This window comes from Miniopterus schreibersii (assembly GCF_964146895.1).
Source record: "Miniopterus schreibersii genome assembly, chromosome: 3".
In the NCBI taxonomy this organism is placed as follows: Eukaryota; Metazoa; Chordata; class Mammalia; order Chiroptera; family Miniopteridae; genus Miniopterus; species Miniopterus schreibersii.
Genome location: NC_138103.1, coordinates 43,754,192 through 43,767,632, shown reverse-complemented (window position 1 = coordinate 43,767,632; position 13,441 = coordinate 43,754,192). Strand labels below are relative to the sequence as shown.

Here is a 13,441-nt window from a genome sequence, read left to right as displayed (position 1 = left end):
AAGTGAATACAGAGGCATGAGGAGAAACAAGAGCAAGAAATGATTCACACAGGGATTGTTAAAAGAAAATGTCTATACTGTTTGAACCAAAGGATATTTTTAATAAAGACAAAAATAAAGACTACTTTGGTTAAGATTAGAAGTGGAGTGAATGAGAAAGCTTGAAAAGCAATATCACACTGCTGCTGTCGAATTGCAGCTAAGCTGGCATTTACCATTAGCTGTTAGGCACTTCGTATACTTTAATTTTTCATCTTCCCTCATATTCGAATGGAATAGGAGTAGGTACTGTTACTATTATTAGTCCTGTTTTACAAGTGAGGAAATGGAGGCTCAAAGAGAAGCAGTGATTTGCCCAACGTGGCATATTTATAAATGCATTTTGCTGCAATAGGCATTGGAGAAAAAAACATTTTCCAACAGTTGTTATTTCCACCTTGCTTGGGTTGTGTCATACGTTATAAGGATGAATTGATTTTCTTGATGTAGAAGATAAATAGGGAAGTGGGGATCAGTATTTCATCATACACTTATATGTAACTGTTGGGGTTTTTGATTTCCCGTTTTTAAACCATAATTTGACAATCTTTGGAGATTCCTAGTTCTTTAGTAAGCAGCTTCGTCATTTAAATAACATGTTAAATATTTAAAGAATGAATATATTCATTACATAGTCTGAAAAGTGAAGGTATTAGTGAGTAAACCTTTGGGTGTGGTAACATATAGGTGTAACTACCTGGAATTGTGCCTGTCTAAAACAAATTACGTAGGTACTGAACTGTTTCCTATAAAGTTTTTTAAAGTAGAAAAAGTTTTCTTGTTTCTGTAGGATTCTCAGAGAAGCAGAGTTGAAATTTTTTTATCCCTGAAATTTTCTGTCATTCCCTTCCACTACCATCTTTTATTTCTTTGTTTTCAATCTACTGGAAGTTCAGATTGAACTCTTTTGGGGGTACAAGAGAGTACTGATAATTAGATTATTTAAATAGGTGACATCTTCAGAAATGTCCCCAAGTCAGTCTACCAAAATGGCATTCTAGAAAAAGACTAATTCCTCCTGCATTCTCCCTGTTGAAACTTTTTCTCTGGTTAATTGAATTGGGCATTTTGGTGTTCTGGGTTGTTGTCATTCAGAGAGATTATTTTCACATTATAACTTTGTTGACCAAGCTCTTTGTTACTGATGACTTCATCAGTGATTTTTAAATAACAAAAATGAAAAATTTCTGTATCTCTTATCTCGTTTTCTTTTAACAAAAATAGATTTTGTGACTGAAATGTTTTGGTAGAGTTTAACTACTTTAACATCTTGATCCTTTTTTTAGCCTCATAGACAGCTTTTTATTGGACTCCGCTCCTCTCAATGTTACTATGTCCCCTACCGGAGACTTTCTGGCCACTTCCCATGTGGACCATCTTGGAATTTATTTATGGTGAGTTTGTTCATACAGTTCTGTTTGGGGTAAGGAGGAGAAGGAAGATGATACTGTCAGACAACCATAGGTGATGCTAACATCACCTTTTTCTTTTTAATCACATGGAAATGTCACATGGTTAACAGAGGGTTAATTTACCATAAGTCTGTGGCTGATTCAACATCTGCTTGGTAATTTAGATACCTTTGTTCAAGTATGTATTCTAAACCACACAACTGACTATTATCTGTTATCATATTTAGCTTTTATTTGCAGAAAGGATAAGTGAATTTTAAAGTGTTAGAAAAAGAGAATCCCCAGCCAGGCCCTGGACCTCCTGCTACTACCCCAGTACTGCTTTATGACATTAGCTGGTCACTTCTCAACTTCAGACTACTTTATCTATAAAATAAGGTGTCAGTGTAGGCAAGATGCTTGCTAAGATCATTCTGGTTGCATAACACTTCATAACCATGTAAAAATATAGTAATCTTCCAACTCCTCTTACATGACAAACATGTAAGAGTTCAAGATAAAAGGTCCATCATCTGCACCTAGAAAAAATTTTGGCTGTTTCCTGAGGTCAGATGTTTTAATTCTTTTAACGTTATTATTGAGGAAGAGAAAAAAAACATCTCTTTCTAATTATAAAATTTTCTAATTAAATTTTCAAGAGTAAATTTTTAAGTAAATTCAGTGTACAATAGAAATAAACTCTGGCCACCTTAATAAGCAAAATGGAGTATCTCCTGGGACCTTTGAGGCTTGAACAATCAAGATAAGAGAAGAACAGTAGCTATGGGACCTCAGCAGCAGGAGTATATAGTACCACTGTTAATATAGCTCAGAATCTGATATTCCCAATTTTTATTTTCCATTCTAAATTCATAGTGTATGGAAAACAGAATTTGATTAGCTCACTTTGGGACAGGAAGCTACATCTTGATTAGTCATCCAAGGTCATGGTGCAGGGTCAAAGCAGCAGGAACATGGCCACTTAGAGGACCATTCTAGGGAAGGGGAAATCCATGACTGTTTACAGCCTTGGGGATCTGATTATCTTATTCTCCCTCTGCCTTAACTCTGAGTCCATCCTTCCTTCAGTTATTATTTCCTTAACTGGAGGCTGACAGTTGTCAGAACAACACAGATATATGGAGGTTATGTTACTTTATAAAAGTATTATCCAGTACCAATCTCAGATACCTTTTTGAGATTAATAATGTTTATGCACAACATTAATAATGTTTATGCACAACTTTTTTGTAACATCTATGACATGAATCAAGGCATTTTCAGATTAATACTATTTATCTTTGAGATCTTTTTTTAAAGTTGTACATGATTGGAAACTGTAGCCAAATTCAAGATTGTAGAGTAATTGAAGTGATTATGTGTTTGTTACCAGTAATTGAAGTTTTTCCAAAAAACTGTGTAAGTTTTAAAATATGGCTTATGTTTTTATTTCTCAGGTCCAATATTTCCCTATATTCAGTTGTTTCATTACGACCACTTCCCATAGATTATGTTCCTTCAGTAGTGATGCTTCCTGGAACTTGTCAAACCCAAGGTAATCACAAAATAGTAAAATGCTTTTTGAAGTGTAGTATCATAAACCTACATGGGAGGTATTGCTACTGAAGGCAGAGTTTAATGTATTTGATCAAAGTAGTTTTTAACTGATGTGAAATATTTTGAATGAATTTATGAATTTTTTACAAAAATATGATTGATAAGATATCTATTAGTATACTGGGGAGAAGTGTTTTGGGTCTAGTGATGGGAGTTGTACTTAATATGAGAAGATGAGGAAATGAAATAAATAGAAAGAATTTATAAGCCTACATTGAGTAAACATGTTATGAAATTACTAATGGATTTGGAATGAATTAAATTGCTTTTACATGATAAGAATATCATTCTGTGTTAATTTTTTTACCTGAAAATTTTTGTTTTCAGATGTAGAATTATCAGAAGAGACCATAGAACCAAGTGATGAAATGATAGAGTATGATTCCCCAGAACAGTTGAATGAGCAGTTGGTAACTCTATCACTCCTTCCTGAATCACGGTGGAAAAACCTTCTTAATCTTGATGTTATTAAGGTACTACTATAGTACACTGAATATTTGCCCCTAAAGACAAGTTCCGGAAGCATTTTCTTTAGTAGTGCTAGCTTCCTCTACTTTGAGGGCTTTAGAAGGAGCAGTTAATACCTAAGGTAATAAAGAGAATGCCATTTAGTTGAATCCTATTTAATCCAGTGTGATTATCATAAGATTCTCTCTCTGTATATATTGACTTTGAGAGCATTCAGCAGACCTTTGGCCATAGCAAAAGTACAGCCTGCAACTGCAGAGCTACTAGAAATTGAATGTTTTCAATCCAGCCCATAAACTACTTTTTTAACTTCTAAAGAAAAAGAAAAATATTACCACCATGTATGATATCTTTTGCTAGTCATTTGGAGACAAAAAAACCTTTCACTGGTCTTTTTAAAATTAAGCTTCAGTTACCTTTTATCATCTATTTGGCCAAGGCACTATGCGAAGATGTTTAGAGCTTGCTGTGTTGGGTCCAGGAATGTAAGTTTATAAGAACTAGGTACTAGGTAATGTCCTGTGACAACAGCAGTGAAAAAACAGCCCCTTTCTACTTAAGGAAGTTATAATTTTGCATGAAAAATGGACAATAATGGCATAAATTAGTGTTTTTCAAAGCATGTTTCATGACCCTCATTTGTGAGTAGCAAAGCAACTGAAAGGAATAGAGTACAAAATTTCAGAGAGGCTACTCTCTGATAATGCTGAGTTGTTTATGAAGCTTGATTTGATTAGATCTTTGCATACACATGTTCACTAGAGGTCATGTGTGTGCTAAGTCACATTGTGGGCTCCCATGAAAAATGTATAAGGAACTATGACATAGTGGTATTTTTGTAACTAATAACTTAGTGCCCAAAGTGATATAAGTGTCTTGGGAAAGAAAAGAGAAGTTTTCACATGTTAACTTTCCTCACAGAAGTTAAACATGTTTCTTTTTACTTGCTCACTTTTTGAGACATTGGGCATCAGCATAAAGTATGTCTCTAGGAGCACAGTTGTGAAATCTCTCCATCATGTTGTCCAGCCTGTCAGCTAAAGGGAGTACTCGATGGAATAGCTTTAAAAGCAACGCATGAAAAAGTAGAAGTAGATGCATGTGAAGGGAACAATCAGAATAATGCCCAATTAATTGAGCTAAGTTTCGGGCTACTCTGCTCGTTGCTAAGATATAGATTGTTTTGCATGAAAACTTACATAGAAACCTGAGTGAATGGTTTTATGAGAGAAATGCTTACATTTCTAATATTTTAATTTCCTACTGAATGAAAAAGTTAGAATTTTTATATTTGTTTTGTGGGCAATTTTTCTACTTTTGGTTTTCCTTAGGAGATTGATAATTTCCAGAGCACTATGGAGCTCCTCCAAAACCTTTTATTTACAACTCAGGAACTGCCTCCCTTCTAACTCTATAACAGTGACTTAGAAGGGTAACTGTGACTCTGATTAGTTTCTACCATTCCAAAGAAGGGCTGTGCTTGCACTGTAATTGAGCAGCAGTACTTTATCCTGTTTCCAGATAGTAACTTTCTTTTATCCTATCCTCCATGAGGTCACCAATATCCCTGGCTTTCTTACCGAAAGCAAGTCTCCATAAGGTTACAGAGCTCCTGGAATGCAGGGAATAGTGTGAGGTAAAATTGTGAGACTCCTGTATCAGGCAGTTTACTGTAGAAAGCTCTTCATCAAATACTCCTGAGATAGTGGTATGTAGCATTGTAGTCATCAAAACTAAATTCTGCCAGTGGAAAATCCAATGGTGGTTTCCTGATTGAATTTACTAGCACTTGAGACATTTTATAAACAAGCAATAGCGTTCTCTTGCTTCTTAAAAACAGAGTACTAAGGAAAAATAAAAATTTCAACAAAATAGAAGAATTAGGGAGGTGCTTCACAAAACAATTACAGCCAATCACTTCTAAAGACCATTGGGAAACTATTGAGCATTTATATAAATTTTGCTTTCTAGCTCATTTTGATAAAAAGTTTGTATTTTAGTATTAAAGAAGTTCAAAAGTGCTTTATTATTATTTCTTCATCTAAATACTCATATAAATATTCATGTTTCAGGAAAATGAGGTATGTTTGTCTTAGGGCCTCTCCTGAACCCTGTCATTTCCCTTCTGCCTTGTCAGCAGGGGTCCTGGAGGTTTGCATTAGGAAGCCTTTTTAAAGATATCTTGTGATATTTATTGATGGGATTTTATTTTAACATTGTAATCTGAAAAACTTTCATCCCTGTCTGTTACTTTTTGGACTTTGTTTTTAAATTGATTGGAAATTAAATATTAGAAACTGTTGGCAAGATAATGATTTGATAGTCTTGTTTTCTTTTCTCATTCTTTCTTTTTTTTTTCTCATTCTTTCTTAATCAGAAAAAGAATAAACCAAAGGAACCACCCAAAGTACCCAAATCAGCTCCATTTTTTATACCAACAGTTCCTGGCCTTGTACCCAGATACGCTGCTCCTGAGCAAAATGATGATCCCCAACAGGTAAAAAGCAATTGGAACATTCTAAGTATCTGGGGGGGGGGGGGGGTTGTATTACACATTTGTAGTTCTTTACCAAGGTCCAGTTTTATACATATAGAGTAAATTAAATTAATGATAGCTTTTAATTATAAACTATACCTTTTTTGTTTTATTACACTTATGTTCTTTGAATAATGTATATTTATATTTTTTGTTTAAGTCTAAAGTGGTAAATCTTGGAATTTTGGCTCAAAAATCAGATTTCTGCTTGAAACTTGAAGAAGGACTGGTAAATAATAAATGTAAGTTAAATTATAGAATATTTTACCAAGTATCTTCAGCTTATTTTACTTTCTATGAAGAGAAGTTGTGTGAAATATTAGCAAATTACTCAGTAGCTGAAAAAAAGATAGTAAAAACTAAAAGGATTGAAACTTGGGTTTTACTCTGAAGTAATTTTAACCTTTGTATTGTTATATTAAATGAATGATACTAAACTCAGGTGATATTGATATTAAAATAGTCTTCTGAAAATCACACTTTCTACATGGAAATTTAGATTTTTTTCTAATTTTTTTGCTTTTGTTTTTCAAATTTTGCTTTTGTTTTTATTTACAAAAACAGTTTGCAGTATATTTGGGAATATAAGAGACTTTTGTCTTCAATGATTTCAGGTATTCCCAAATTACTTCATGAAAAGATAATTTTAAAATTTATTGAATTTGTTAATAATAGATTTAAATTTTGAAAGCTACAATCTGTGGCTAATAATGATAAACAATAAGAGCTATAGGCAATTAACAAAATCACAATCACTCTCTTGCCTCATTTCTCCTCTTGCTTTCTGTTCCAAATGCTTTTGTTTTTGTACCAAAATTATTCGAGTCCACATTGGCAAAGTCAAAGAATAGTACTGATGAGTCATTGTAGATGACTGAAGAATAGAATAGCGGGATTATAAAAGGAATAGCTTGTTTTATTTTGGAGGTGAGGGACAAAGAGGGAAGCACTAGTGTGTAGTATATACTGAAAGACAAAAAGTAAAATTTATTGGACTTTTGTCATTGGCGGTGTTCCTTTTCAGAAAGCTAAAAGCATACTCATTGCCATTGTAATATCAAATGCCTCGTATAGAAATAGTTGTAAGTGCATAGAATATGTACTCATAGGATGCATATGAAATAAGAGTGCTTTACTCCTAGAAAAGAAATAGGTTTGGGGTGGTAAGATTAAGGTGGGGTCTTTCTTCTCATATACTTCTGTATTGTTAGTGTTTCTTAATGAGGATGTAGTACTTTTATAAATTTTTAACAATAAAAAGAAAGATGAATAAATTTCCCCACCTCATTCTATTTCCATTGGTAACTACTGTTAATAATTTAGTATGTACTTTTTATAGCCTAATACATAGATTTGTTCTGACTTATTTATGAGCATCTTAAAGTGTCTGTTGCTAGGCATTAATTAGATTTTCTTTAACAGCTTTAACAATAGGAAAAAACCTTGAATTACTGAAAATACAAAAAGTCTAGTGCTTTTAGTGCTTTTTATTGTATTGCTCTCATCATTGGTACTGATTTTATTTAATTTGGGTTTATTCTACTACTTAACAGGAAAAAATTAACCCAAAGAAAGAATTTCCTGTGTAATTAATGTATATGTTACTTGGGGTATGAAGTGAAAACTGTAGTTTTCTGAGTGAACTGATTTAGGTAATGACTGGATTCTTTTTAAAACAATGTAGATGATGCTGCTCTTAACCTTCTGAAAGAATTAGGCCCTTCGGGAATTGAAACAGAGCTGCGAAGCTTGTCTCCTGAATGTGGCGGGTCTGTAGAAGTTATGCAGAGTTTCTTAAAAATGATCAGAATGATGTTGGACAGAAAGCGTGATTTTGAGTTAGCCCAGGCATACCTTGCATTGTTTCTAAAGGTAAGTCTAATGTAAGACTACTTACCCAGCTTGCCTTCCTCTGGAGTAACGTGTCTGATAGCACTTTCCACAAATATCTAAATGTTCTCTGAACTGTCCAACATGGCAGCCATTCATCGCATGTGGCTATGATCACTTGAAATGTGGCTAATGTGACTAAGAAACTGAACTTTTAATTTTATGGGAATTTAATTAAATAGTCACCTGTACCTAGTGACTACCATATTGGACAGCTGACTATACAGCTTTGTAGTCTTAATGTATTTTTTTTTACTCAGCATAGTTTTGACTCAACTCTGACTTTTCTGTGTCATCTAAACTATTAACTTTTTAAAGTAATTACATTTTGACTGTTTTTCTGTGATCATGAAGAGAAAGCCAGGTTTTATATTTATTTTTTGCTTTGTTTTTTCTACTGCTGAAGTAAAAATATTTACTTCTATCTTGGTTGAAGAAGTTTCAAGTGATTTGTCAATAACAGAGTTACTTTTATGACTAATATAATGGAGAACTCATGTTTATTTCAGAAATATAATGTATTGAAGGAGGTAGATGATGCTGATTTTCAATTATAGCAGATAAGGTTCTTCATCTATCATTAATATATAAAATCTTTTTACTTGATCTGATTATTTAAAATTATTTTAAAAGTAGGTATTTAGTTGGTACCATATGGGATGAAAAAAATAGAAATGCCATTAATTGTTTCTATATCCTTTCCCAAATTTACCAGGTTTGGTTTCTGAATATAAAGTTACTTAAATCTTTAGAAAATAAAGCAAAGAGCCCATCTGCATTTATTACTAGTGGGATACAATGAAAGGAGAAACTTAAAGAAGCACAGAAAAGGGATTTGGTGTTAGAATAATGTCCTTGTTTCTGGTTCTGTTTGAGGACTGTCCTTAGGTGGAGGAGAGTGAGGACCACTTCACGTCTGCTAAGGGAGTGACAGTACCATAGAGGAACTCATACTAAGAAAAGTTTGATAGAGGAAGGGGAAATGGGAGATGATAGTAAATCAGCATTTAAGAAAAAATCATTCAGAATGGTATCTTCTGCCCCAGCCAGTTTGGCTCAGTGGTTAGAACATCGGCCTAAGGACTGAAGGGTCCCGGGTTCAATTCCAGCCAAGGGCATGTACCTCAGTTGAAGGCTCGATCCCCAACCCTGGTCGGGGCTCATGTGGGAGGCAACCAGTCGATGTGTCTCTGTCACACTGATGTTTCTCTCTCTCTTCCACTCTTTCTGAAAAAGCAATGGAGAAAATATCCTCAGGTGAAGATTAAAAAAAACACAAAAACCAGAATGGTATCTTCTGATGTTCCTTGGTAAAACAGTTGAATCCAGAATAAACAGAATTTTAATTTTCTTAAATTAAATGTTCAACTATCATTTTTCTTTTCAGTTACACCTTAAAATGCTTCCTTCAGAGCCAAAACTTCTAGAAGAAATGACACAGTTGTTATCACAGGTGGAAGAAAACTGGCTTCATTTACAGTCACTCTTCAATCAAAGCATGTGTATTTTAAATTATATAAAAAGTGCTTTGTTATAAAAATAAACTTAAGTGAACTTTATAAATCAAAGGCTTTTATATTAAATGGCTTCAGTTTAACTCATATTTTGTTTTTCAAGTTTCATTGTGAAAGAAATTAAATGCTAGCACTACTGACTAGTCAGACCTTTTCCACTTAAAAGATACTTTCTTGAGATAAAATTATACCAGCCTTTTGTTTTAAAGACTTAAAGAATCTATTCAAATAATTTATTTTCTGAGCCTCTTCACATCAATTACTTATGCATGACTTTTTTTTTTGAATTGTCATCACAAGCTCATGGGTTTTGTTTTTAAGTATTTGTAGCATATAAGAGATGCTGGATGTTTCATGTAAAATATTGCTTAATTATGCTGAAGATAAAACTGATATATAATATAGTTATAAAAGCACTTTTGTGTAGGCTTCACTGATAGCATTTTGCTTCAGTAAGTCTAGGTAATCTGCATTTCTAAAATCTTCCCAAGTGATGCCAGTACTGCTAATGGGAACCACCACACTTTAAGAACCACTATCTCAGACAAAGTGGGATTTTTATCTCCAGAGAAAAACTCAGAGAAGACATTCTACCCAGAATCTTTTTCCTCCCGTTCCAAACCAAGATATCAATATAAATAGATCCTTTAGAGTGCTAAATCCAGAAGCAAGAGAAAGGAGAAGGGCAGGAGAGAGAAACCAGCATAAAGCTAAACCTGTTTTAGCGTCAAGAGCGATGTGGAAAGACCAGTGTGCTGCCACAGTGATCAGTAAGACCAGAATGATGTGACCAGAGAAATTGCTGACTCTGTGGTCAGGGTGGTGCTCTTTAACACAGCAATCCTTAATGCTGGCTTGGAACTAGAAACATTCATGGTAAAAATACAGCTTTCTGGATCTCTGCAGAACCAGTGGAATCTATACTTTTCACCACACTCCCAGGTGAGGTAAATGTAGTAAAGTTGTAGAAACCCAGGGCTGGAGACATGTGACGCAGATAATGAATAACCCAGGAAGGAGTACAGGGAAAGCTGCCAGGGTAGACCTGTGTGGAGCACCAGGGATCTGGGAGAGGCAGGATCTTCCTGCCTTCCCGATATAAAGACTTCTCCCTCAGCTGTTTTGTTAGCTATTGTTTGTGGAGCATCTGTTCTATATGAGGCTTGATTCCTGGGTTGTGTAAACTTTCTCTAATTTTATCATCACAATAGTCCTGCAAAACAGTTATTATTATCCTCATTTTATTTATGAGGAACCCCAGGTCCAGAGAAGTTAACTGCTTAGTGTCATATACCTGATAAATGATTGAGGAGGGCATCCAACCTGGGCTTTTCATCTGGCCAAATTCAACTTGAAAACTCAGTTTAAATCATAGTACCACTTGGATTCTCTCCTACAGTGTGTATACTTGGAAGTGGTAGAAGCAAAGGGTGGGGAAAGTTGAAAAAAGAACAAAAAGAAAAACAAAACAAAAAACACCTTTGTGATATGAAGTAAAAAGGTGTGTTCCCTTTCTTGGTGGCCTTTGCTGAACACAGCTCGTTGACTCTTAGAGCTGGAGGCATGTCAAATGTTAGTGCAGCCCTCTTGTAATGCAGAGGAGGAAGCTGCTAACGTCAGCGTGAGCTTGGGACCTCTGTGAGCTTGGGACCTTCGTGTCAGATCCAGATCTTCTAACCTGGCCCTGGGCACTTTGACTTGGCAACTTGCTATAGGAGACAATTGAACAGATACCTAGGATAGGTGAGGGAAATTCCGAATTCCACTGAAGATATCCTTCAAAGGTTTTTCTTCCTTACTGATGACTTTTTATTTAGCAAGAAACTGCTGACTCTACTTTTCTCTCATCACCATTGTGAAACCAGATACTCTGGCAATTCTTTTCTCATCATCATTTTCTTTTCATTGTTCAAAACTTTAGCAATACATCAATTAAAAATCAATTAAAAGCACAGTGCACCAACAGCAATTTTTAGTTTATATACTCCAAAGTAGTGATATTCATAAAACTCACCCAGTTGTATTTGAATGCCAATATCATTCCCATTAGGATAAGAAGGTTTTACAGAATAATCTCCAGAAGGAACAGTCCTCACAAGGAGTTGTCAGTGATAAATAAAGTGTTTAAGTTTAAATGTGTAAGGTAGAATTAGTAAGCTGCTAAAGAAATAAGCCGATCTGGTTTTGTACTCTGTTTTGTTTTTCTTTTAGAAGTGTCTAAAAACTTAAAGCCACTGACCAAATAATTCCTAATGACTTAAGTTCTAACTTCAGAAACTATATTTCCCTCTGCCCCAAATTCTGTATTCTAAAGTTATGGAAAAACTCCAATATACAAGCAAGTACCATGTGAAGATTATAAATGACAAAATAATGAGCTCCCAACTGAAATTGTATTGCTTTTATAGAGAACTGAATTTTTTTCTCTTTTTTCAAATGAGGATGCAGAAGTTGAGTGTATTGTTTTTATTGGAGGTACGGTTTTATGTAGATAGTATTAAAGGCTCATTTTTAGGTAATCTAAAACCTTTCCTGTGTGTCTGCCATCAAGGAAGGGAGAAAGAAATACTAAGGATAATTTGTGTATTTTTTCTGAAAATGTATCAGTTTTTGCATACTGCTTTTTCTTTAGAATTTAAATTACAAATGTAGCATATGACATTTTACTTGTAAAAACATCAGAGACAGATCTATTTTTTGACAATGACCTTCAATCTCAATACCCTCCCTGGAAGTAACAGTTGTTGACTTTCCATCTAGACCTTTTTCTATAAATGTACATAGATGTTATATATAGCCACATGAAATAAAATGTATAGTTTTGGGGTTTTATATAAATATATGTGTATATCATTCGGCAACTTTTCTACTTGGTTTCTTTTATTTCATAATCATATCTAATCTCTTTAGTATTCCACAATCTATATAGCCTATAATGGAAACTTAGGTTAGATTTCTTTTTCTTTTTTCCTAATTACAAACAATGCTGAAAGACTGTGATCCTGTATGACTTTATGTGCATGTAAAGATTTCTCTGGGTACATACACGCCAATTACTCGGCCATAAAAACAGTAATGAAATCTTACCTTTTAGGACAGCATGGATCAACCTAGAGGGTATTATGCTAAGTGAAATAAGTCAGACCGAGGAAGACAAAAACCATATGATTTTACTTACGTGTGGAATCTAAAGAACAAAATAAACAAAATACAGTGGTACCTTGGTTTTTGAACGTCTCCTTTGATGAACATTTCAGTTTACGAACGCTGTAAACCCAGAAGTAAATGCTTCAGTTTTCAAACATGCCTCGGAAGTCGAACATGCCACCCGGCTTCTGCTGAGGGCAAGATCCTGAGGCCCAGCTGCTGGCTGTTGATCCCTCGGTTTTCAAACGTTTCAGAACTCGAACGGTCTCCGGAACGGGTTGCATTAGAAAACCCAGGTACCACTGTAGAAACAGACTCATAGATACAAAGAATAGATTGACAGTTGACAAGGGGACGGGGGTTGGGGGTCTTAGTGAAAAAGGTGAAGGGTTTAAGAAGTACAAGTTGGTAGTTACAGAATAGTTACAGAAATGTAAATTACAGCATAGGGAATATAGTCAATAAATAACTATGGGGCCAGATGGATACTTGAAATATCAGTTGGGAACACTCTGTAAAGTATATGATCCTCTAACCACTATGGTGTACACCTGGAACTAACACAGAATAATACTGAATGTAAACTGAAATTGAAAAATAAAAAGTTTTTTCTGTAGTATATGCTTAGTTTCTGAATGGCTAGGCAGAGTTAGGCAGTTTTAAAGAGATACTTCAGTAGGCTTCTAAAATGACTATTAACAATTTATAGTTTCTCCTCAGCAATGAATGAGGACCTTCTTCCCATATCATTAAGGACATTTGATACTAGATTTTTAAATTTTTTATTAATCTATTGGGTAAAAACTTACTGTTTTAATTTTAAAATTTCTAGTGAAATG

The 13,441-nt window shown here is 34.4% G+C and overlaps 1 protein-coding gene across 2 annotated transcripts in view; it reads left to right on the top strand.

The window, feature by feature from the left end:
* Window positions 1-10,898, top strand: part of WDR36 (WD repeat domain 36) — a 34,334-nt gene extending 23,436 nt beyond the window's left edge. For both annotated transcript variants that reach the window (XM_081133489.1, XM_081133490.1), the window contains 7 exons: window positions 1,326-1,433; window positions 2,888-2,985; window positions 3,375-3,520; window positions 5,893-6,012; window positions 6,212-6,293; window positions 7,736-7,923; window positions 9,329-10,898. In XM_081133489.1, coding sequence (XP_080989615.1) covers window positions 1,326-1,433; window positions 2,888-2,985; window positions 3,375-3,520; window positions 5,893-6,012; window positions 6,212-6,293; window positions 7,736-7,923; window positions 9,329-9,478 — 892 coding nt within the window. In that variant the 3' untranslated portion in view covers window positions 9,479-10,898. The remainder of the gene's footprint in view (window positions 1-1,325; window positions 1,434-2,887; window positions 2,986-3,374; window positions 3,521-5,892; window positions 6,013-6,211; window positions 6,294-7,735; window positions 7,924-9,328) is intronic.
* The last annotated feature ends 2,543 nt before the right edge of the window (window positions 10,899-13,441 follow it).